Genomic DNA, 26,689 nt, shown 5'->3' on the forward strand with positions numbered 1-26,689 from the left:
GATAGGGATAGGAGAGAGGGGCCTAATGTCTATCTAATTACTCAGTTCCCAGTGGAGAGGGAAGGGATGCACTTAAAGAATGAGATAATCAGAAAGGGAAGATGTGAATGAACCAGGAAATCTTTCCCTTTCTCATTCATGAAAAGCATATGAAAGTAATTAACAAGAATCTTGAATCTGGCCTGTTGTTTACACTCAAGTCCTCCTACCAGCCCTAGAAGATAGGCAGGGAACTCTGTTTTCTTGATTCATGTAATATAGGATCTTTCTAGTCTATTCAAGGAAACTCATCACTACTTAGCTTTGAACTCATCCCCTAGAACTGGTCAGGAGTCCTGCCTTCAGCCTCAATGAGCTTCACTCATATGGTTGCCTAACCCTCAGGATAGCATATTCTTCACCTAAGATCCTTGAAAGAGCCTTTGTAAAACTGGTCTCACTGATCTTTGAATGCTAAGAATCTGAGGATTTTATAGACTGCAAATTTAATATGAGTCAATATTATGATCGTATGGCCACTCCAAAGCCAAAGCAATTGTAGGCAACATTAAGAGGAGCATAGTCTTTCAGGATAAGGGAGGTGATCATCCTACCATAGTCTAATCAGACTACATCTGGAATGTCATATTTAGTTCTGGATGCTGTGTTTGGGAAAAGCCATTGATAATTTGTAAAATATTCACAAGATACTGACCAGGATAATGAAGAGATAGGTTGAAAAAAGTGAATATGAGAACAGGAAATTCAGGCAGATGATAGCTGTTTTCAAGAACTTAAAGGACTGCTACAAGGAAGTGGGATTTAATTATCTCCAGAGAACAGAATTAAGAAAATGGAGAAGAGAGTGGCACAAATTTATGCTTTTGCTATATGAAAAAATTTCCTAATATTTTAAGTTATGCCCAAAGTACAATGGCCCGAAATATGACCCATCTCTCAGACTATTCAGAGGTTGGTAGAAGTAGCTAAGTGGTGCAGTGGATAGAGCACTAGACCCGGAATCTGGAAGATCAGAGTTCAAATCTGGCCTCTAATGCTCATTGACTTAATAACCCTAGGCAAGTCACATAACCTCTGTTTACCTCAGGCTACCCAACTGTGAAATGGGAATAATAACAATACCTACCTCACTGAGGTGTTGTGAGAATCAAATTAAGTGCTTGTAAAAAGCACTTAAGCAAAATGTGTAGCTATATAAATGCTTATTTTCTTTCCCTTCTCCCTTCAGGTTGGAGATCACTTGTCAAACATATTGTAGAAAGTAGTCTTGGTTAGGTGTAAGCTGAGCTAGACAGTAGCTAAAGTCCCTTTCTGTTCTGTGATTCTATGCTTCTTATTACATGAGTAAAAATAATGTTAACTAAGATGAATGTTGGACAAGGTAAGACTGGATTGGTAGGTTAGAGCTAGATTGTGAAGGGCCTGGAATATCAAGTTCAGGAGTATCAAGTTAAGAAGTTAAGTGTCTAATTTACAGCAATCCATGAATGGATTTTGAACATTGAGATGTCAGTGCCATACACATTTGCATCCAATGAGTGAAATTAATTCTTTACCTAACAAACATGGATATTAGAGTGAATACTGGGAGGTTGAGGGGATACAAGGGAAAGAAACTCAAGTGGATTCCACATTATCAAAGCAGAACAATTTCAGTTTCATTCAAACTCTATACCATCATCCTTAGATTTCATTTATTCTAGTTTACAAGGCAAATTCTGCCCTAGTAAACAATGAAATATGTACAATATATTTGAGTGAAATTTGGCAATTGAAACTGAGTCAAATTCTTTCAATACTAGATTATGTCTAAGATGCATCTATTTTATATAACACTTTGATGTAAAAAACAAACAAACCCAAACACAAAAAAAAAAACATTCATTTCCAATAAAAAAGAAAGCATTTTGATTTAGGATAGAAATTAGATTTACAAATAAGGCTAAGAGTTTATCAAAAATTGGGTAGAGTGCTCAAAGATAAAGAAGAACTTTAAGAAATTAACCTGATATAAGATAGAACCTGGTATCTTGTAGAAAGTTGCACCAATCCTAAATTGCAGGACATGCTGTTCTTGGCTATCTTTTGCCTACCCTCATTTCTTCCTGATTTTTTGTATAGCTTTTAATACTATTGATCATACTTTCCTGGATATGCAATCCTCTCTGGGTTTTCGTAAAAACTGCTTACTCTTGGTTCTACATTAATTAACCTTAGTTCTACTCCTACCCATTTGCCTGACCATTTCTCAGTCTTCTTTGCTTGCTGATTATCTATATGGATATTCATATGGAGTGTACTCCAAGGCTCTACTTGAGTCCCTCTTTTCTCTCTATATTGAGGGTTCTTAATCTGGAGTCTGTTAATGTTTCTTTAACTATTTTGACAACTGTATTTCATTATCATTGGTTTCCTTTGTATATCCTGAATACTTTATTTTGTGCATCTAAAAACATCATTCTGATAAAGGGTTTGTCCATGGACTTCACCATTCTGAATGGTAATGGATACATGAAGCAAACAAAGGTTTAGGACCTACTCTGCATATTTCCTCTTTCTCTTCTATTTTTTTCTTTTCTCTCTCTCTCTCCCTTCTTTTTCTCTCTCTCTCCTTCTCCCTATCTTTTTTTCTCTCTCCCTTTTCTTTTCTGTCTCTCTATCTAATTTCTCTGTCTTTCTCACAAACATATATTCTCTCTTTCTCTCTCTCTCTCTCTCTCTCTCTCTCATCTAATCAGAATTTCAAGGGATTAGTTTTCATCTCTATTCAAATAACTTCCAGGTCTATATATCCAGCCCTACTCTCTCCCCAGAGTTGCAGTCCTGATCACTAACTTCTCGTTAGACATTTCAATCTGAATGTCCAGACCACAGGCGTTTTGTCCCCCAAACTCAGCTCTCTTCTAATCTTTCCTGTTTGCCTGCAAAGGCACCACCATTTTTTCAGTCACTCAAGTTCACAACCATGATGTCATCCTCAACTATTCACTCTTGCTCAGCCCACATGTCCAATCAGTTGTTGTTAAACTTTGTTTCTACCATCATGACATTTCTATTCTTTTCATTCCTTTCTTTCTAGCTATACTGATACTACACTAATTCAGACCTTCATTACTTTTCTCCTGAACTATTGCAATAGCTGCATAATTTCTATTTTCTATTTCATATCTCACCCCACTCCTATCCATCCTCCCTGCAACTTCCCAAGTTAAAGCATAGCTTTAACATTTCACTCTCCTAATCAATATATTTCAGTGGTTCCCTACTACTTCTATGACTAAATATTAACTCCTTTGTATGACATTTCCTTTTCATGAAAAGGACAAGTCCTTTTCAACCTGGTTTCAATCTATCTTTCCAGATTTATTTCATATTAATCTCCACTACTCTGTAGTCTAGTCAAACTGGCCTTCTAACTGTACTACTTCATTTCTTATATCTATTCTTTTGAATTGGCAATCCTGGAAAACACTCATTCCTTGCCTCTACCTCTTGGAATCACTAATTTTCTTCAAAACTCAATTTAAGTAACCCCTTCTACAGTGAAACCTTTTCTAATCCTCCTAGCTACTGGAACTTACTTCTCCCTCCTTCTGCCACTGAGAAAGACAAGAGAAGAGAGAATGGAATAAGCATTTATGTAGCACCCACTGTGTGCTAGACACTATGCTAAGCACTTTTCTCAAATATTATCTTATTTTCTGAAACTCTGAGAAGTAGGTGCTATTATTGTCCCCTATTATCCACTAACTACCATAACCACCTATCAATAGATATATTCCCCAATAAAGTGTAAACTTTTTTCAGGGCAATTTTTTCTTAGCAGCATCTGGCACATAGTAGGTACTTAATGCTTATTGATAGATTGAGAATGAAGTCATTTAGTGGTTAAAAAAAAAAGAAAAGAGTGTGACTTTTGTAATACCCTATTAATTGGTTGGTTGGCTGAGTTCCTATGAGAATAGGAGATGGGTTACTTCAGTTATCTTGACCTGACTTTGCTATGTTCAAGTCATCTATCCATGAATTAGCAGGAAGTTCAGACATGCTGGGTTGGGGTTCTAGGAAATCGGATAAGGAGAAAAAATCTTTAAGTTATGTAACCCCTAGTCCCCTATTTTATAAGTGGCAAAACTGAGATTCACACAGTTTAGCAGAACTAGACCTAAACCCCAAATCTCCTTAATTACTGCCCTCACATCCTTCCACTATACCATAATTCATAGGTTGGTCACTTATTAAGTTCTTGATTGTTCCATCTCTCCACTCCTAGTATTTTTTCTTGCTCCCTCATATTCCCATTTTCAACATCTGTTCCTGTTGACTTCTCTGGCTTCATATGAGTCACAACTAAAATCCTACCTCTTATGGAAAGCTTTTTTCAGCCTCTCTTAATTATTTTCTTTTAATCCAATACATAGCTTGTTTGTATATATTTGTTTGCTAGCTGGTTACTCTGTGAGATTATGAATTCCTTGAGGGTTTTTTTGCCTCTTTTTGTAATTCCAATACTTAGGACAGTGCCTGACACAAGTAGACACTTAAGGTTGTTGACTGATTGATTAGTGAAGCAGAAAACCAGTTACATTTAAAAAATTTTAATAACCCTTTGAGGAAGTTCTCAAAATTCTGTAATTTAAGTCTCTAGGTGGTTCAGAGTGGATTTGCTTTGTAAATTCCACTAAACCAAAATTTTCAATCACCAATAAAATAATGTCAATGTCAGTAAATAGTTACTTGGTTTTTGTCAGTCAGTCAATAAGCATTTATTAAGTTCTTACTATGTACCAGACTAAGCTAAGCAATGCAGATATAAAGAAAAGCAAAAGAAAGACCCTGCTTTTAAAATCTCACAATCTAACAAAGAAGACAGAAAGCAAACAAATATATGAAATTAACCTTTAATTAAAATGCTGTTGTTATTCAACATGTGCCATCCTTTGTGATTACATTTTGAGGTTTTCTTAGTAGAGATATTAGAGTGGTTTGCCATTTCCTTCTCTAGCTCATTTTACATGGGGGGAAATTTAGACAAACAGGATAAAATAACTTGGTCACACAGCTAACAAGTATCTGAGACCAGATATTTATTATATCTCAAAAAGATGAATCTTCCTGACACCAGGTTCTCTATTCACTGTTCTACCTAGCTGCCCCAATTGAAATGATAGCCTTGAGAATTTGGAGGTAGAGGAAATCCCTGATTAGTCAGTTACAAAAAAAAATTACATGGAACATATTACTAGTGTTTATACATACTGTCATCCATTAGAATAAAAGTTACTTGGGGAAAAGGACCCCAATGTCTAGCAAAGGACCTAGTATACAGAAGGTATTTAATAAATGCTTGCATGTTGATTGATTGATTGATTGGGGGGTGGGGGGGAATGTTGCTTTTTACCCTGTATTAGAATTTATCATCATTACTAAGTGTAAAACATATGATAAATTCACTTGAGAAGCCCTTGTATTTATACTTTTGTTCCCATTTCTTGTAATCTTTAGAATTACTCTCAAAAGCTAATTCTCAAAATTATCAGGTCTTATAACACTGCTTTCTTAACTCTCTTATATTCAGTGGAGTTAGTTGTACTCATGGCTGTATTATGGGGAAACTTTTATAAGCTATATGTAGTAATAACTTTTTTTCTGTGGGTTGATCTAAAACACACCAAAACCACTCACCGACTCGGTGTAAATATCGATCAGATGGCTTAGTTAATGAATCAATTTGTTTGAATGAAACCACTGGTCCCAGTTCAATCAGGAGGTCCCATCACTAGCCCTGTGCAGGTACAATTTGCTAGACAATATCACAGTGTACACGGAAAGTTATATCTCTGAATAATTATGTTTATATATAAGGGGGAATCATACCCATCCTTCTTGGAAGAGATGTTTCCCTCAAAAGAACAGTTTGTTTGTGTGGAAAATCCTTTCCTGAAAATCCTATGTACTTTTCCGATGTAGTCAGTTGCTATTCAAAGACTAATCCATGTCTTGTGTAATAAGCAAACACATGAAATTAGTCATTTGTTCTAAATAGATTTGAATCACCTGAAACCTAGAGACAAAGTGATTTTTTCATTTAAAAACATCGTTACCCCTTTTGCATCACTACCAATTTCTATCCCATTAATATCACAATCCCAACATATTCCTCCAACCCCACCTACTCTAGGTTCTCTCTTTATAATGGAAATCAATGAGGAAATGGAATGAAATACCTGGCAGTTCTCTCTTTAGCTCTTGTGGAAGCACATAGTGTCAAGTGAACATTCATGCCAGATTTGGTTCTGTGCTTTCTGTTCCTATTTCATTCAAATACATACCAGATAAAGGTGTAAAAAAGTGCTTACTTTAATATTGCAATGGGACTATGATTTTATCACCTTCAGAATACTATCCAGACATGCCTACTTATTCTACTCTTACATTTATTCCCCCCATAAATACTCTAAAGATGATCTTACTCAATGTACTAATGGAGTTCTAGCAGGTTTTTTGGTTTTTTTATCATTCCATAGGGGCTAACACTTGGATTATCTGTTATCTCTTGCTCTTGATATACTCCATTCAATATAATTCAACAAGCATTTGTAAAGCTTTTACTACATCATACACTAGAGAGAATTTCAGTCTTAGGGAACTGATTTTTAAAACGGGACTGAATTCAGTCTGTGTTACCTAAAGAATTTCTCAATTAGAGAATTTCTCAGAGGGTTATGAGGATAGGGGTAGCTATGTTTATGCCATTCCTTACACTCAAGTCATCCTTGGAGAAGAGCTACTGCCTATTTATATCCACTCTACATTTTTCTACTACCCTTTGGGATACCCATAGTTTTTATTCTTTTAACATTGTGGTATTTTATTTCAGTTAGCATTTCTGTTATAATACTGATATTAAAAAGTTGGTTTTGTGAATTAGCATGCAGCTTGGATAATTGCAAATGCTGTGTGAATTGAATTTCCCAACTATTTCCCCGGTTTAATTATGGGGTCCAGCTCCTTGTCCGTCAGCATTATCTACTCCAGATAAACATACTGAGGGAGTAACTCAATGAGCAGATTGTCCATGTAGTTCTGTGTTGACGTCTAAGCATATTTTTATCCATTAGTGATTTGGTCTTAGTTTGTTTTTTCCTATGTGATTATTAGGCCCATCTTATTAATTGCAAATTGAGGTAATAGCCTAATTTGTTTAATTTTTATTTATTAAGAATAAAATTTTTTAAATTATCTAGAAAATAGGAAACAGAAAGAAATCAACATAGAGTTCATAAAAGGTACTGCCTAACTCTTACCCCAGAAAAAAGACATCAGCTAAGTTATACAGTCTTGCCTTTGAGTTAGAAGGGTAGCCATGGAAAATTAGTACCATCACTAACCCATTTTCTAACTCTTAACAATATCTTCAACCATTAACTTTGAAGATTGAAGGGAGAAAAGAAGAAGTCTTAAACCCGTGTAGTACTAGTAAATGTTTAACAACCTCTCCTAAAAACCTGTGTATGCAATACACTTTCCAGTTTAATCCACATTATTTACATTTTTCCATCAATTTCTTAGAACTAAATAATCAACAAAACAATTGATCAAGCCTTGATTGGTAGCTTTGGAGAAGGTTTCAAAGGCACAAATGCTCATACAGAAAATTTAGCAATCCTTTCTTGAAAACCAATTGAAAGTGGCTCAAATAAAACCCTGAGTAGAACCTTCTACTTGAGAGGCAGCAGAAGGCAATCTCTTTCATTGGCTTTTTCTTTAATATGATTCTAGTTGACCAGAAAGGTCCATTCTTCCTTTTCTACACATCGCTTCTCACTCCATTATAGGAGAATGTTTATCATCTAGAAGGTATATACTATCTACATACCTTACTTTTGATTCACTATTACCATCTCTCTAGAACATTACTTGTCCATGTCATGTGGAATCCCAATCAGCCCATGGCTAATTTCTCTCTCTCTCTCTCTCTCTCTCCCTCTCTCTCCCTCTCTCTTCCTAAATCTCAATATGGCACTGATACTAATCGAGCATGTAGACTTTCAATCAGTTGTCCCTCATTCTCATCCCATTATTGACTCTCTTCCTTTTTTAGCCAATGTATCTTTCTGATGATGCTGCTTTGCTTACATGATTCTTTAAAAAAAAAAAAAAAAAAAAAACTTTTATCGAGGCTCTTTTTTTCTTTGTATTCCTGTCACATTCCCATGACTCTTCCATGATCCTACCAAAGAATCTTACATTATAATAGATGAGTACAATCAAACAAACACATTGGCTGTGTCTAAAATTGGATGACTTACTCCACACCTGTAGTCTACCACTTTTTTCCCAAGAGGTAGATGCCATGGTTCACCATCATTCTTGTGAAATCACAATCAGATATTATATTAGTTAAAGATCTGAAGTCTTCAGTTTTGTGTCTCCTTAATATTTTTCTGATCATCATGTAAATTGTTCCCTTACTTCTGTTTCCTTTCCTTTTGCATAAATCAACCCCTATTACATGGGAGCCTACTTACTCACATTCATCAGGAGCCTCTGACTTTGGGCTGAAACTCTAATTCTCAGTAATTATGATATCCCATGACCTTCAGTCACATAATTTCCTTTAATATTCCTTGAACTTGCCTGAGAACTGCTATCAAAGTTTTAGGATTTCCCTCGATCTTGATAAAGACATGAGGAGAAAGCCCCATGCTATACCTCAGGATGAATGCCTTTGTCAATAACTATTTGTACCAGATATTCCAGATTCAGTGAAAAATCTTCTTGCTTTTGGACTGTTCTTTTGCAGAGACATAGTCTGTGATGTCATGGAATTTGTAGTCCAGGGAAAAAAATTACTTGGCTGAACTTTGTATGTCCTACTTTGGATCCCAAAGTTTTAGTTCCTAGAATTACCTACTTTCTCACTTTGGGGGTTGGGAGGAGAGGCTTCCATCAACTTCTGGGAATGAATATCTAGGTTCTCTAAGGCAACAGGCCAAGGGAACAGACAGCTTTGTGCCTTTATGAGCTAATTTAACTTGTGGGTAAGGAAGAGTCTGTCAACTCCACATCAGTGAAAAATTCTATTAAGGAATTCTCCCAGGAGCCATTGTGTTTGGAGAATTCCCATCATTGAAAAGACCCCAGGGATCACTTCTTTACCTCTGTCCCTAATTTCTGTTGTATTTTTGGTGAATAATATTTAGGCTACTTGACTTCTTTCCTCCTCTTTTTGGCTGAATGCCTAGGGAGCAATCAGCCAACATGGACCCAAGGACATTTTAGTTCCTGAAAAATCTCTTCTTCTGGCTCAGAAATTTAATTTACAGAAGAAGAATTTGCATTCAAGCCTTAAGGGAACCCCTGAGTATAATCTGCAGAATCTCCCTCCATATTATCTCTTACCTTTTTCTTCTTCACTCAATCATCCATAGGATTTCAATCAGGTGTGTTCTTTTCACAAGAAATAAAATAGCCAAGATATGCTTTAATTTATGGCTTAATTACTGAGGTCCAAGAGAATGATCCTTTGTACAAAGAGCAGACTTAAGTGGCTGATGGCACAGTTACCATTGAATATATGCCTGAAGAGTGTGAATTCTAAGTCTAACCCCATTATCCTGTTACCAATTCACATAATAATTACATCTCCAGGCACCATTTCTGACATTCCAAGCAATTCAAAAGAAAACACATCATACTTGAGTGTTTTGTCTTTGTTGCTTATTTAACATCTGCTTGGTCAGAGAGGTGACAGCCTGGCTTTAATTATACATAGGAGATTTCTAAATTAGAGTGCAGGAAATAGGAAGTAGTGTGAAATGGAACAATACCAGCAAGAGCAAGCACTGGAAAATATCTTAAAATGTTACCTTTCTTTTCATCAGGCTTTTCCATAATCTGATATTTCTTCTTTGCACATTGGTATTTATTATATGATGTCTTATATTATTTATTAGTTGTCTTTTTATGCATGTACATCTTACACACCCAAATGAAGGGAAGGACTGTCTTAAATTTCTTTGCATCTCTTCAGAGGACTAATGCGAGTGCTATATTAGTAATTGCTATTATATATTGTGTGGCTATTCAGTCATGTCCACCTCTTCATGATGTTATGCAACACAGGATACTTAGCCTTTCTGTCCTCCACTATCTCCCAAAGTCTGTCCAAATTCATGTTCATTGTTAACATGACACTATGTCTTTATCTCATCCTACACTGTCCTCTTTTTCCCTTGCCTCTAACCTTTCTCAACTTCAGAGACTTTTCCACTGAGGCCTGTCTTTTCATTATGTGACCAAAGTATTCAAGCTTTAGCTTCAGTAGTCTGGTAATCTAGTGGATAGTCTGAATTAATCTCTTTAAGTTATTAACTGATTTGATCTCCCTGCTGTCCAAAGGACTCTCAAAAGTCTTTCCCAGAACTTCACCTTTCCTTATAATCCAGTTCTCACAGCCATACATTTCTATTGGAAAAACCATACCTTTGACTAAATAGACCTTTGTCTATTTTTAGTAGGCTGTCCAGATTTGCCATACTTTTCCTTCCAAGAAAAGAGTGTCTTTTAATTTTGTTGCTGCAGTTATCATCTGCAGTAATTTTTGAACCCAAAAATATCATGCTTCCCTTTCTTCTCCTTCTATCTGCCAGAAAATAATGGAATGAGTTGTCATGATCTTAGTTTTTGCGTTCTTTTGTTATGTTAAGCTTCAAACAAGCTTTTACACTCTCCTCTTTCACCCTCATCAAGCAGCTTCTTAATTTTCTCCCATCAGAGTGGTATAGTCTGAATATCTGAAATTGTTGCTATTAGTCCTGGCAACCTTAATTTCATCTTTTGATTCATCCAGCCTGGCATTGTACTCTACAATATAAGTTAAATAAATGAGGTGAATTTATAGAAATCTTGTTGTACTCCTTTTCCAATCTTAAATCAATCAGTTGTTCCATGTTGAATTCTAACTGTTGCTTCTTGACCCACATACAGGGAACAAGTAAAATGATCTGGTATTCTTTTCTCTTTGAGAACTTGCCACATTTTGTTGTGATCCACAGTCAAAGGCATTAATGCAGTCAACAAAGCAAAAGAATATCTTCTTCTGAACCTTCTAAATTCAGAGAATGTTGGCAATTTGGTTTCTAGTTCCTCTGTCTCTTCAGAAACCAACCTGCTTTTTTGCTAATTCACATATTGCTGAAACCTAGTTTGCACAATTTAAGCATAACCTTGCTGATATATAAAGTGTGTGATTATACAGTAATTTGAACATTCTTTGGAATGGATCTTCTTTACAATTGAGATGTAAACCAATCTTTTCCAATGCAGTGGCCACTGTTAAGTTTTCCAAATTTGCTGGCATATTGAGTACAGCACTTTAACAGCATCATCTTTTAGGGTTTTAAATAGTTCAGCAAGAATTCCATCATCTCCACTAGGCTTATTGTTAGCAATACTTCCTAATGCTTATGAGTGATATTAATATTTTTCTTGTATAGTTCTTCTGTAATTACACAAAGTAGGCACTCAATAAAATACTTGTTGGTTGGCCCTGAGAAATGAGCTTTCATAATCTTTCAAAAGTTAACTCAAGAATCACCTCCTTTTGTTACCCCTTATGCTCTAAGTCCATGATCCCATGTTGCCTACTTTCTTCACAGTCATATAAAACAATAGTAATAGCTAACATTGGAATTGGGCAAAGTACTCGTTTGATCTTTGCAACATCCATGCAAAGCAGGATCTGCTACCATAAAAATAAAGTATTCTGGGAAAACAAGAAATCCATAAAGTGAGTTTGTAAAACTTGGGGTTTATATCCCTTATTCCCTGGGGATAATTATACTAGATGACTATTAAAGTCTCCTCCAGTTTTCACATTCTATTGTTCTCTGATCCTGCAAACTAAGTAACTTAGAAGTTTTGATTCTCTATGATGAGCAGAGAAAGAAAGTTAGCCAAAAAGTCAACTCTACCCATTTTGGGGAACTTCATGTTTCTTAGCATCAAATAAAATTAATTAATAATAATGTATCCTTTTCCTCAGAAGATATGACCCTCTTCTCCATCAGTATCACACACATACAAAGAGAGAGAGACAGAGACAGACAGAGAGACAGAGAGAGACAAGAAAACAAAGAGACAGAGAGATAGAGACAGAGACAGAGATACTATCTAGCAGCCAGAGACAACAACCCTATGTAACTTCCTGAGTTTGGAAAAAATATATATATTTCTGCCCTTTCCGTTACAATGGTTTTTATATGTAACTAAACTAAAAAGATCATTTTTTATTGTTATTAAATCTTAAAGGCAAAGACTAAAGAATATAATAGAAAGTCTTAAAATTGTGAAAGGTATTGAAAATTATTGAAATCTCATCACTTAGATAAATTGGCAATCAATCAATAAGCATTTATTAAACACCTGTTGTGTGCCAGCTAAAATAACAGGGAAAAAATAAAATAGTCCTAATCCTCATGGAATGTACATTTTAGGATGGAAACAACATGCACCATGATAAGTATATAGAAATGTTAACATATTTAACATGTATGGGACTACCTGCCATTTAGGGGAGGAGGTAGAGGGAAGGAGGGAAAAGTTGGGAACAGAAGTTTTTGCAAAGGTCAATGTTGAAAAATTACCCATGCATATGTTTTCTATATAAAAAAGCTATAATAAAAATAAGTATATACAAATGTAAAAATAATTACAAGATGATATTCAGCATAAGCAACTACGGGAGTACCAAAGTGAATAGAATCCTGAGCCTGGAGTCAAGAAGATTTGAGTTCAAATTCAACCTTAGATAGTTACCATCTGTTAGTTACTGGCAAACCACTTTACTTCTTCCTCAGTTTTCTCAACTGTAAAATAGGAATAATGATAAAGTTATTGTGAGGATCAAATGCTAATGGGATAATATTTATAAAGTACTTAGCACAGTGCCTAACATATAATAAACTTAGTGAGTGCTAGTTTCCATCTTTTCCCTTCTTCTGTAGAAAATGGAATTTAAACTGGGTTAAGGTTTGTAAGAGATCTAGATGAAGAGGGTGTACATTCCAGGCATGGTGGATAGCATGTAAAAAGACAGAGATGGAAGGTGAAATATTAAATAGGTTGATCACCAAGAATATCAAAGTAGAGAGTTTGTGAAAGAGAACAATATATAATAAACCTGGGAAGGTAGATTGGAATCAGGAGTAAAAGGCTTTAAATACCAAACAGGAAAGTTTGAGTTCAATTCTAGAGGCCATAGGAAGCCAAGTTTTAAGAAGAGAGGAGTGAAATAGTTCCAGTTGTGCCTTAGAAATACCTTTGGCAACAGTGTGGAGGATGGAGAAGAGATGCTTAAGAGAGAAATACCCCCTGGGAAGCTACTGCAATAGAGCAGGTGAAAAGTGATGAAAATCTAAGCCACAATGGTGAGAGAAGAAGTAGACTCAGCAAGACTTGGCAACTAATTAGATGTGTGAATTGAGAAGGAGTGGTAAATTGAGAATACCTGAGATTACAAATTTAGATTACTAGAAAGATTAGGGAAGCAAGAAAGAGGGGTGTATTTGGGTGATATGTTAATGAGTTATCTTTTGGATATGTTGAGTCCAAGAGATGTGGAAGTCCATAAATTCTGCCTTAAGGCAGAGACAACACTTTGGCTAAATTACATTTTCTTCTTGAGTCTAGCTCAATGACCTTTGTTGATTTAAATTATTTAGTCCTTTACTATGTACATTAATATCTGCTATATGTAGGGACATGTTTTCTTTGCAAATAAATTGGACTCTTTGTGGATAGACACTGTTGCTTTCTGTCTAGTATTCCCCAAAACATCTCACACAGATGAATTGAAGTAGTTCAAAAGAAACATGAGATGCACATATTTAGAGAATCTACCCCAGGTGTTCATATGGACTAATTTTGCCCAACTTGTGGTAGAGTATTCCAAGATCATATTGGTCTGATCAGCCATAGTCAGGCACAATGCAACTTGACTCTACCATGATAGTAAGTCATTTTGGTCCTTTTCAAGAAGGACAACAACTTAATCCAATATACTTTGGACTTTATCCTTGATATCTCTGAAATTTCTATCTTGGAAGACAGACTTACTTTCTAACAAACCATTCCTTGTTGTCTCCATCAGAGATAAAATATTGAATTGAATGAACCATGGGTCTGACCTCATATGTAGCAGATACTGCAAATATATGAACTACTGAGTTTCCATCCCATAACTCTGAACTTTTTCTTGATGATTCAGGATCATTATTAAGAGTATCATCACTTCAGTGGTTGCTGAATTGTTTCAGACTCTTCATGATCCAATTTGGGATTGGCAGAGATACTGGACTGATTGCCATTTCCTTCCTCATTCCAGATGAAGAAACTGAGGCACAGCTAGAAAGTGTCTGAGGCTAGACTTAAACTCGGGAAGATGAGTCTCCCTGACTCCAGTCACCAGCTACCTCCATCCCCATCCCCATCCCCTGTGCCACCTCTGTTCTACTGAACTATTAAAAAGTGATGCTATTTAATTAAGACTTACAAAGGTGTGCAGGACATTTTGTCTCAATTCTACTCCTGGCAGACTGCAAACCAAAGAACCAAAAAACAAGTAGAAGTACTCCTCTGCTTTTTAGAGTTCTTCTGTTAGGTATCATTAGTTACCTGTTTGTCTAAGGTGCTGCCTTCCTTTCAGCTCAGTTATCTATATGGTGATCTAAGGGTGGCTCCACATGCCACGAGAATAGTGTACATGGGCGTCGTGATACTTGTTCATTACTGAGAGAACTTGTTCCCTTATTTTGTTATTCACAGAAGTGGCGAATTGAGATGACCAGAAACCTAACTACAAAATAGGCGGGATATTTCTAATACATTTTGAGTCACAGATAAAGGCATTTATAGCAGTTACCTAAGTCTATATTATATTTTCTATTTTTGAAGTCAGTGTTTTATTAACAGAAATTAGCAAGAGTTGTGAGAGGCACTGTGAATCATGGAAACAGATTTAAATGGACACATGGGATAAAGACATTTATAGTAGTTGCCTAAGTTTGTATTATATTTTTTCTAAAGCAGCTAAGTGACTTTATTTTTTTTCATTAAAGCTTTTTATTTTCAAAGCATATGCATGAATAATTTCTTACATTGACCTTTGCATAGCCTTGTGTTTTAAATTTTCCCTTCCTTCCCCCATCCCTTCCCCTAGATGGCAAGCAATCCAATATATGTCATACATGTTAAAATATATGTTAAATCCAATATATGTAAACATATTTATACAATTATCTTGCTGCATAGGAAAAATCAGAACAAAAAGTAAGAAAACAAAATGCAAGTGAACAATGACAAAAAGATTGAGAATGTTATGTTGTGATATATTATATTTTCTACTTTGAGATCAGTTCTTTATTAATGGAAACTAGCAAAAGTGTTGTGAGAGGCATTGTGAATCATGGAAACAAATTTAAATGGAATAAAAACTCATATGAAGAATTAAATTTCCAATATTAGAGGTACCTATGGCACATTGAAGAGCAGCTAGATAGTGCTGTAAATAGAGCTCTGGATTTGAAGTAAGGAAGACACATCTCCCTAAATTCAAATCCGACCTCAGACACTTACTAGCTGTGAGACCCTAGACAAGTCACTGTTTACCTCAGTCTCCTCATTTGTAAAATGGGCTGGAGAAGGAAATGGCCAACCACTCCAGTATCCTGTCCCCCCAAAATCCCCAAAAAGTCACAAGGAATCAGAAATGACTGAAATACAGTAGAAAAGACGCATCAAACTCTGTAATAACAAATGATAGAGTTCATTCATTCACTCATTTGTTCCATTCATTTTCTACCTTCTCCTTTAGCACACAACTCCTTCCTCAATCCCTTATTCTCATCAAATAACCTCATATTTTATTTTACTAAAAAAATGGAGGCCATTCATCTTGACTTTTTAAATCTCTCATTCTCCCTACAGCAGTGGGGTGATAAAGTGTATAAAGCTTTGAAAGCTAAACAGAAAAGTTTATAGTTGATCCTAGAGGCACTAAGAAGCCACTGGAGTTGGTTGAGTAGGAGAGTTACCTGGTCAGATATATACTTAAGGACAGTCACAGCCAGAGCTTAATAAATGTTTATCGAATAAATACAGGCTCTTCCAGTCTTGTGTTAGTGAATCCATTGAGCAGTGGAATGCCCAGCATCTCTTTTCTTATACTACCTGCCTATTCATTCAAAAACAATTGCTGCATGGGACTCCCAGCTAACATAGTGGAATTAGCAGGGTGCGTTCCAGTCAACCTCAGACACTTGTTGTGTGATCCTGGGCAAGTCACTTAACCCTGACTGCTTTTTTTTTTTTTTAAGTCAATCACTATTGAAATACATATCAAGATTGAAAAAATGGGGGGGGGGTCCTCTCTTCAAGGCATGATACTTTTATAGAAGGAGTTCTAGCATTAAAGTCAGAAAGCAAAGATTCACATCGTATCTTTGTCATTTAAGATGCAGGACTTAGATCTGGAAGGGACATCAGAGACCATCTAATCCAACCCTCTTGTTTTACAGGAAAATGAAGCCTCAAGGAAGTTAAGTGAGTTAAGTGAGTGGCCAAAGTCTTAATTATCAGAGGTAGAATTTGAACTCTGGCCCTCAGATTTGGAATCAGTAAATGTTCCTTCTACTGTACCCTGTTGTTAACTTTTAAGTATTCAGTCAGTCAGTCACAAAACATTTATTAAGTTCCTATCTTGTGTCAGATATTGTGCTAAACACTGGGGATAGGAAGAAAGGCCAAAGACAGTCTCTGCCCTCTAAAAGTTCACAGTCTAGTGGAGGAGAGGCAGCTAAATAATGCAGTGAATAGAGGACCTGAGTCCAAATTCAACCTCAGGCCTATTATTGTGTGATTCTGGGCAAATCGTTTAACCTCAATTGCCTTTAAAAAATGGGGGAGATAATATAGAAACCATCCTGTACAAAGAAGATATATAGAGAATAAATAGGAAACAATAAACAAAGGGAAAATGCTAAAATTAAATGATATCAGGAAAAAAACTCCTTATAAAAAGTATGATTTTAGCTGGAGACTTAGGGTAGACACACACACATTTTGTGTGTAGGTGTATATGTATATATACACACATACATACTTATACCTGTGTGTGTGTGTGTGTGTGTGTGTGTATGGATGGATATGTATATATGTATGTACAAATATATAAAATTAAGAATTAAGATGATCAGAAATCTAACTATAAAACAGGAAAAGTATTATAAATATGGTTTACCTATCTATTCTGTACTGTGAATATATATACATATATGCAATTTGTGTGCGCACATGAATAATTCACTCTCTGGTATTCAGGGTCCCTATTTGTAAAATGGTAAAGGTGGATGACAAGGTCTCTGAAGTTCCTCCAGCTCTAAATCCATGACCCTAGAGTGCATTGGCATGGGAACTGAGTCTGATGCAAGATCACCCCATTAGTTAATCATTCTCTCAGGACCATTTGTTGAATACCTACAGTGTAGAACCCTATTTGAAGATAGGTTCTCGGGAAAGGGGGATGGTGAGCATCATTGGCACAGTTGAACAGGAAGTACATTCTAAAAAGAGGAGACGATATTTGCACTGATCAGTATGTGCAAGGTACAATGAGCAAGGAAATTAATTCTCTTTTCTGGAGGAGTACCACCTTCTATAAAAATCCTTTTCTAATATTAATACTAGTACTTTTCCTCTTGATTATCTCCAATTTATGCTATCTATAGCTTTTTTGATCATAATTGTTTACCCATCATCTCCATTAGATTGTGAATTTCTCGAAAGCAGGGGTAAACTTTTGCCATTCTTTCTTTCTCTAGACTTAATATAGTATCTAGAATGTAGAGTTGCTTAACAAATACTTATTAGTAATGAGAAGGGAGGTCCATGAGATAGGATAGAATCAATTAGTGAACAACTTTAAAGCACTTGATGAATAGTTTGGATATATATGAAGACATATTTAAGGAAGCTGATTTGGTCCTCTGTTTATAATGGAGAAAGAGAAAATGGGAGGAAGAGAAATTATCTGGAAAACTACTGCAATAATTAAGGCATGAAGTGCTAAAGCCTTGACTTCCAGCACCTTGGTGAAAGTGTGAAAGCCCCCACTCACCTCCTATTCCCCCTCCCCAGCCCATCCCCAATGAAAGAGCTCATCCTGGAGCACACTCCTTACCACTCACTCAATAAAAAAGAGAAATAAGCCAAGCTGCCCTATTTCCCTGGTAACACATGATAAAGACAGTTTATTGCATTATGAAATAACAGTAACCCAATTATGGAGTCCATCAGCATCTCTGCTGCTTATCTCGACCTAGTCAAGAACCTGTCATTTATAAATCTTTTGTGTATTGCATCAATCAAGAAGGGAGTTTTACTGGCTGTTAATTCTCCAGTGCGGTACTGTTTTTGGAGTTGGTTTAATCATTGCTAGTGTTAAATCATTTTTCTTGGACTTTGTAGCAGTTTATTGTGGAGGTTATAGATAACCATCAACCCCTTTTTAATAGCAGTCATAGACTCAAGCCCTTGCATGCCTCCTTTCCATAGTGATTTCCACATAGTAGGTGTGCAATGAATTTTTTTTTAATGTGATTCTGTTTTTTATTCTCCAAGGAATTATATATGTAGTAAAAAGATAATGAAATTAATTTTAAAAGTATTTGATATTATTAACATTATGAGTTTTGATTATTCAGGGTCCAAATTATTCAAAGCTTATAGAAATTAATTCAGCCTTAACCACAAAAGAGCACTTCTGATTTGGTCATTAAATATCCTCTGAAGTCTTATCTGTTAACAAAAGACAAAATGACTTAGTAATTAATGGCTAATATAAAATCACAGTCATAGTCACACTACTTATCAGAATTGAAATGTTAACTTGATTTTCTGTAGCTGGAGAGTATAAAATATCAGAATGGAGGCACTGTGTTACAATAGAGAAGCTGAATTCAAAACCTGACTCTGTTGGTGTGTAGTGTTCAGCAAATCACTTAAAATTTCCTTATTTGCAGAATAGGAAAATTGAACCATCTGGTCCCTGAGACCCCTTATCACTCCACATTTCTCTTCCTAGGAAAATGCCAGTAACTCTCAGCCAAATGCTCACCCAACTGTACAATCCTCAAAGCTTAGGAAAAAAATGATTCTAAGTAGATCGATTTTTAAAAACACCTTTTACTAGGAAAACTGACATAAAATCTCAGTTATTTCAAGCATTTATTAAAAGTTGGGTTGTGAGGAAAGAACAATGAAGTGTTGATAAGGATGAAGTCTGCCTAGGAGAGATAATACACATTTTTCTTCATTTTGGTGTTTACTAAACTCACTGTTCTTCTGAGAAAGCAAAAGTTTATAATGATTAACAATTCTGAGTTGTGGGAAGTTATTCCCTACAACAATCTGTTTCTTGTATGACTTTAGACTCTCAGCTATCACATCAATACAAAGAGTTTCTCAGATGACTAACTTAGCATTTCTGAGATAAAGTCCTTCCTTTATCATAACTGATAATGCAGGATTATATAGGATGGTGTAGTCAACTGTGTGTGAGAGTGTTTATTGTATAATTTAAATGATTTTCCCAACTTCCCCCACCCCATCTTTGCATTCTCTATCCCCAATGCTATCCCCCATGACACTCTAGATTGTTTTATTGACAGTGTTTATACCCTGAGAATCTATTCAACATAAGTACATTATTCACCATTTTTTTCTCTTATTTTCTTAATGAAAATTATCTTGAGAATGACCAAACTTCTTATCTTCTGATAGTGAAGAATTGACATCATATTAACTCTTTCCTCTCATTCATGGCTATTATAGACATGCAGAAAGTTTATCATCCTCTCTGACATAAATAGAGCTCACAATGAAGGTGCCCTTGACTTCCTTGATGTTGCAAAATATCAAGTAATTAATAGTTTATGAAAATAATCAAAGTATAAATTCTTCCAGAAAATCTTCTCCATATCCAATCAGTTGTCAAGTTCTATTATTTCTCATTTTATATTCACATATACCCCCTCTCTCCTCTGCTACTACCTGCAGGTCCTCATCCTCTCACATCTGAACTAATGCCATAGTCTCCTTGTTAGTTAAGGTAACAAAACTTCTCTCCACTTATTTATCTTCCACTCAGCTATCAAAGAGATCTTCTTAAGATACAGGTCTGATAGCATCATCCACCCCATATAATAAACTCCAAATAGTTAGCCAGGTGCCACAGAGGATAGAGTGCCAGTTCTGGAATAAGGAGGACTTGAGTTCAAATCGAGTCTCAGATACTTATTATGTGACCCTATATCTCCCCCCAAAAAGAAAAATCACTCTAGAAAGTTTTAAAACTATAACCAACTAATAATTAAAAATCTTTAAAAAAACAATGAAGACTTATAAAAGCATCACCTGAGAGGTAATCATGTTGCAGGGGACATAGAGAACTGGTCTCAAATCAGCAAGAGCAAAGTCCTGTCTTTGTAACCAGGGCAAGTCTTTTTTTGTTTGTTTGTTTGTTTGTTTTGCTGAGGCAATTGGAGTTAAGTGACTTGCCCAGGGTCACACAGCTAGGAAGTATTATGTGTCTGAGGCCAGATTTGAACTCAGCTCTTCCTGACTTCAGGGCTGATGCTCTATCCACTGTGCCACCTAGCTGCCCCCGGGCAAGTCTCATATTGTTAGTTCTATGGGAGCAGGAGCTTTCTTTATCTCTTTTTTTCAGTGCCTGGCACATAATAGGCACTTAATAAATATTGATTGATTAACTGATTAAACTTTTTAGTGCCCAGGTGACTCTAAGTCTAAAACTTGCCTAGTAGCGTCTGACCTACATTGGTAAAGGAGATTCTTTATGCTCATAAAATCACAAGTTGAGTCCTAAACAAAAAATGGCCATTATATTTATTAATCCAGCCATTGACAGTGGATCCTGTGCAATCCACAGGGAGAGACACACAAAGAATCAAAGCCATATTCTTAAGTCTTGGAGAGCTTACAATCTGGGAATAGAGGTCAGTGTCAAGAAAAGTCTAGAAGCCAGGAAATCCTAGATGAAGAAGTGCTGATTCATGTGGTCTAGGTATATTAGACTTGGATTGCCATGGCAATAGCTAAAGAAAAAAATACAAACAGGAGCTAGGAGGAAAGCTGTTGTTTTGCAGAACCTGCCCCTCTCCCCTTTCTTTCTTCATGTTGGGTGTAAATACATTCTCTTTAACAAGTGCAAAGTGATAAAGGTAGTCAGAGTTCTGATTTCACAATTTTACATGGAGTTGTATTTGAAAAGGTGTTTTTCTATACATCTTCCTGGTTCCATTTTTTTGTGAAAAGAGATGATATAAAATTTGGATGGAGAGCTGTAGCTTTACAGTTATAAGTTTAGCTTTCCTTCTATTGCTGCAAGATTTTTTTGTTTCATTTTGCTGTTCCTTCCCTAATTCTTCCATCTGGAAAATGGGGCTAATGGATGCCTCTGTTGTGAGTCTTCATGAAACAACATTGATACAATATTTTGAACTCCTCAGACAAAGGAGCAACCTAAATCTAAGATGGAGATAGTATTATGCCACAAAAAATAAAACATTCTGCTTGCAGGTAGGATGGCTTAAGTTCAAATCTTGCCTTAGACACTTAGCAGTGTGATCCTAGGCAAGTCACTTACCTTCTTTCAGCTTTACATTTCTCACTTATAAAATGGGGATAATAATAGCATCTCCCTCCCAGGGTAATTATGAAGATTAAATGAAATGATGCACTTTGTAAAGCTTAAAAACTTTTAACTTAGCTGATAAACTTAGCTTATAAAGGCTAATTACTATTTTTATTAGGAATAAATTAATTAACCTGATAAATTATTAGGATAATCTATTCAAGAATATATTATTATTTTGTTAGAAATAAAATAATTAATCATGGTGAAGGCATGCCATTGTATGACCATACCAACTACTACTGTTAGTAACTTTGTAATAATCCTATTTGCTGGAATAGTAATGTTATAAATTGCAGAAAAGTAAAATAAAATTTGAATGGAAGTCTCTCTCATTTTCTCATGCTCTTTTTCCTTCTCTCCCTCTCTCTTTTCCTCTCTCTCTCCCCCTTTCTGTCTGTCTGTCTCTCTCCCTCTCCCCTTCTCTCTCTATCTCTGTTTCTCTGTTTGTCAGTCTCTTTCTCAGTGCTAGACATACAAAAAGAGGCAAAAGACAGCAAGGAGGTTACAGTCTAGTAAAGAAGACAACATTCAAATAAATAGTTTATATTCAGGATAAATAGGAAATAATCAGCAGAGGAAAAGTTAATGTTAATCCCTCATTTTACAGAGGACAGCATTGATTCCATACTAGCTTGAATTTGAATACAGACCCTCTCACTGAATATTTAACAGGAAAACTAGGTAGAATCTATGTAAGCAGCTGCAACTAGAGTTTCACCAATTACAATTACATTTGTACATAGTTAAGTGATTTAATGAATAATGCTTTGAGAAATTTTAATACTTCCTTGGGATAAGGAGTGGAAACATTGTAAAGGGCTTTGCAATTTGTATTATTTATATGCTAACATTAAATTAGCATGTAGATTGGAAACACTGAAGAGGGGAAAGCATGAGGAGGCACCTCCATCTATCCAAATTTAGTTTGATGACTCCAAGGACTTAGCTGGGAAAGAAAGATAGAGATAGACAGGTGGGGGAGGAGAGGGGAAGAAAGAGAAAGACAGAGAGAGAGAGAGAGAGAGAGAGAGAGAGAGAGAGAGAGAGAGAGAGAGAAGCGAGACAGACAGACACAAACAGACCTAAATGTAGATTGGCCTAACTTTTACTGATGTATGTGTACATACATTTACCATTTTGATATTTGAGATGAGGGGAGAATTTGAGAACAATAAATAACATTAACACACACAATTAGAACAATAAATAATAATACAGTGCTTTATATATCTTATCCTATTTGAATCTCCAAATGAAATTTGAATTTAGAACCTCTGATTCAAAATCCAGTAACCTCTTCACTGTACCACACTCTTAATTTTTTTTTAATATAAATTTTGTCCCTACATAACAAGATATAAGACATCAAGAAGAAAGCCCTGAAAGACCTGGGTGAAATTCTGCTTCTAACACAAACTAGCTGTACAATCATGGGCAAATTACTTAATTCTTCAATGCCTCAAGTAAATCTCTAAAAATTTAAGTTACTCAGAAACTGCCAATATGCATCAGTGGAGGGAGTTTCCACACTGAGAGTTCTCTACACTGATGATTTCACTGAATTAATTTTTTTTCTCCCATTTGGCTGCCTGAAAGAACAAAATATTTACTTCTTTCGATGATCATTCAATAAATTAACCTTCAGGTACATAAATATGGACTACTTAGGATTATTATAATGGTGCCTGTGGATCACTCACTATTTTGCAATCTAAGATGCCCAAACCTTTCACGAGCAGACCTTAATTGCTCTATTAATGTTCTATCTACCACTCTAATGGATTGCCTTTTCCTAGCAGTTCATTGATCATAAATACTTTAAGTATTTATACATGGCCTGAGTTCCTTTTGTTTTGAAAAATAATGATCTGCTTGGTTAAGATCTGAATAAGTGTACGGTGTTATCCTTAAATCACTCAAACAAACCCATTTTTCTCTAAACTGAAACTTATGCACAAAAATATGTGTGTATATATGTACATGTAGTGAAATTCCTTCTGTTTTTTTACAGGTTGATGACCAGATGAAACTGCTTCAGAACTGCTGGAGTGAGCTCTTAATTCTTGATCACATTTACCGACAAGTGGTACATGGAAAGGAAGGCTCAATATTTCTGGTTACTGGGCAACAAGTGAGTGTGGAGGCACTGCAGGGAAAAGTGTCTTTTTATTAAGTATGTTCAAAATGGCTGGAATCTAACTCATTCAGAAGCACTTCTGTGCTTCAAAATGGACAGATTGGCTCTACACAATTTAGAAGAGATGACTTTGTGTACTCTGTTCCTAATTTAATGATTATGGCTAAACTTGCAAAAAGCAAACATAATCATGAGCACTCTCCTTTTTTCTGATGTGGTGTATTCTGTGATGATTAGAAGTTATAAGAAAGCTATTTCAAAGAGTTCTGATTCTTGGGTGGACAGAGAAATAATCAATAGACATGTAGGTCAATTCACAGCCAACAGATAGGAGATGATAGATAGATAGATAGATAGATAGAAAGATAGATAGATAGATGGAAGGAAGGAAGAGAAAGATGAATGATAGATACTAGATGATATTAAATTGTGAGCTTCTTGAAAGCAGGAACTGTTTTTTGCCTTTTTTTTTTTTGTATCTGCAGTACTTAGTACAGTGCCTGACCCAGAGAAGATGCTTATTAAATGTTTTTTGACTGATATTAGTCAACTGATGTTATATAGATATAAGGTAAGGAAGAAAGAGACAGACAGACACACAGACTAGAGAAGTGAAAGAAAAGAGTGAAAGAAAGGGAAAAAGAGAGGAAGGAAGGAAGGAAGGAAGGGAGGGAGGAAGGGAGGAAGGAAGGAAAGAAGGGAGGAAGGAAGGAAGAGAGGAAGGAAGGAGGGAGGGAGGAAGGAAGGGAGGGAGGAAGCTAAGCATTGGAAGGTAGCAAGATGGCCTCTGCCCTCAAAGAACTGACATTCAGTAACTAACAAGGACCTAAAGGGGAGTGAGTGCTGCTTATAGCATATAGATTGACTTGGAGCTGGTGTCCAGGAAATGAGTTAGACTCCTGGGGGGGAAAAAGGTCCCCTAGGAAGGATTCTGTAGATAGTTCTCAAGATCCAGATTAATTCAGCATATATTTATGAAGAAACCATCGCATACTAGCACTGAGGATACAAAATAAATAATCCCTCCCTTCAAGGGATTTACATTTTACTGGAAAAAGAGGGGAAGCGAAGGTTAGGAGTTTAGCGTGTATGTCTGTGTGTGTGTGTGTGTGTGTGTGTGTGTGTGTGTGTTTGTGAGAGAGAGAGAGAAAGAGAGAGAGAGAGAGAGAGAGAGGGGTAGAGAGACACAGAGAGTAAGTGAAAAAAGAGACAGACACTGAAAGAGAGACAGACAGATGGGATGAGGGAAGGAAGGGCAGGGGAGGAAATCCAGAAGAAAAATTGCTGGATTTAGACAGGGCCTGAATTTGAACCTGCCAGTTGCTGTCTATGAGCAAGATATTTCACCTCTCAGTCTATTTTTCCATATGAAAAATGAAAGGGTTGGACAAAATGACTTCCAAGGTCTTTTTCAGTTCCTAATCTATTATCCAATATACATAAAAATTATGTAATACACCATAATGTCAGGAGGAAACAAGCAGTAGTAATTGAAGGAAATCAGGAAAGGCTTCATGGAACAGATGGCACCTGAGATAAGACTTAAAGGAAGAGAAGATTTCTTAAAGGTAGGAAGAAGAGGGAATAGCTCAACTATGGTGGACAGTTTGTGTAAAGGCACAAAGGTGAAAGTTGGAGTGCTATGTTTAGGGAAATGCTAATAATTCAGTTTGGCTGAAACTTTGAGTACATGAAGGGGTGTAATATGAAATAAGGTTTTAAAAGCAGGGCTTGAGCCAGAGTCTGTTAAATTGCTTTTAAAAAAATATTTTGATAAGTATATTTCAATATAATTTGTTTACTTCATAATCCCATGTATTTTACTTTATAAAGTAAAAGTAGGCTGACTACCAAAGAACAGTCTCTTTCTCTGTCTCTGTCCCTCTGTCTCTTTCTCTCTCTGCCTCTCTCTCTCTCTCTGTGTCTTTCTCTTTCTGTCTCTGTCTCTCTTATACACATACTCATCCCCACACACATGGTTAGAAAAGGAAAAAAAAGAAATTTACATTCAAATTGTACATAATAGATTTTTAGTTTCATGTGCAATGTTTTAGGGAAACAATAATCTCACTGTAGAACATTCATAGCTAACATTTGGGAAACAATATTTAAATGGATCTGAGATCTCAATGATGTGGGCATCCCTTCCAGTAGTATGGATTGTGACTCATCCTTTCAAAATTTCACTATGAGGGGTTCTCCTAGAGTTCCAGGAGACCTCCTCAACTGCTTTTGACATTTCCAAGGATATAAATGAGACACTTGGGTTAGCCCTCACTCCTGCCACAAGACCAGCCATTTTTCTTTTCTGAGCATGTAGTATTTCTTTGATCATCATTCCTCCATCATTTTTTCCCTTCATCATTCAATTAAAAAGTGCAAAATTATGTAAATGTGGTTATAAATAGAAATGGAATTAAGAAAGAAAAGAGGTCATTTGGAGTTGCTGTTCAGGGAAGACTAGCAAAAAAAGATCAATCTTGAACTGGGCCCTGAAAATAGGGATATTGGAAAAGTGGGGGGAGAAGAGGAAGGGCATTAGAGATGAAAAGTATGGTGGCAGATACAAAGATAGACATGGATAAGGAGTCAGAGGACTGATCCAATCAGTACTCGAGATTTGTTAGGAATTAGTTTTTTAAAAAAAGATGAAAAGCCTTTCATATTTCTTGGTCTATTTGAAATTGAGCTAAGAATAAAATTCCATAAGGTTTTATGTATTCCCTTTATTGAAAAGCTCATTCATAGTTAGATTTTTGTTTAGCACTTTAATA

The 26,689-nt window shown here is 35.9% G+C and overlaps 1 protein-coding gene across 4 annotated transcripts in view; it reads left to right on the plus strand.

The window, feature by feature from the left end:
• The window catches only part of NR5A2 (nuclear receptor subfamily 5 group A member 2), a 176,065-nt gene that overhangs the window by 61,896 nt on the left and 87,480 nt on the right, over positions 1 to 26,689 (plus strand). For all 4 annotated transcript variants that reach the window (XM_003767555.4, XM_023501855.2, XM_023501856.2 and 1 more), the window contains one exon: positions 23,790 to 23,909. In XM_003767555.4, coding sequence (XP_003767603.2) covers positions 23,790 to 23,909 — 120 coding nt within the window. The remainder of the gene's footprint in view (positions 1 to 23,789; positions 23,910 to 26,689) is intronic.

The sequence above is a fragment of the Sarcophilus harrisii genome, chromosome 4 (genome assembly GCF_902635505.1).
Source record: "Sarcophilus harrisii chromosome 4, mSarHar1.11, whole genome shotgun sequence".
NCBI lineage: Eukaryota > Metazoa > Chordata > Mammalia > Dasyuromorphia > Dasyuridae > Sarcophilus > Sarcophilus harrisii.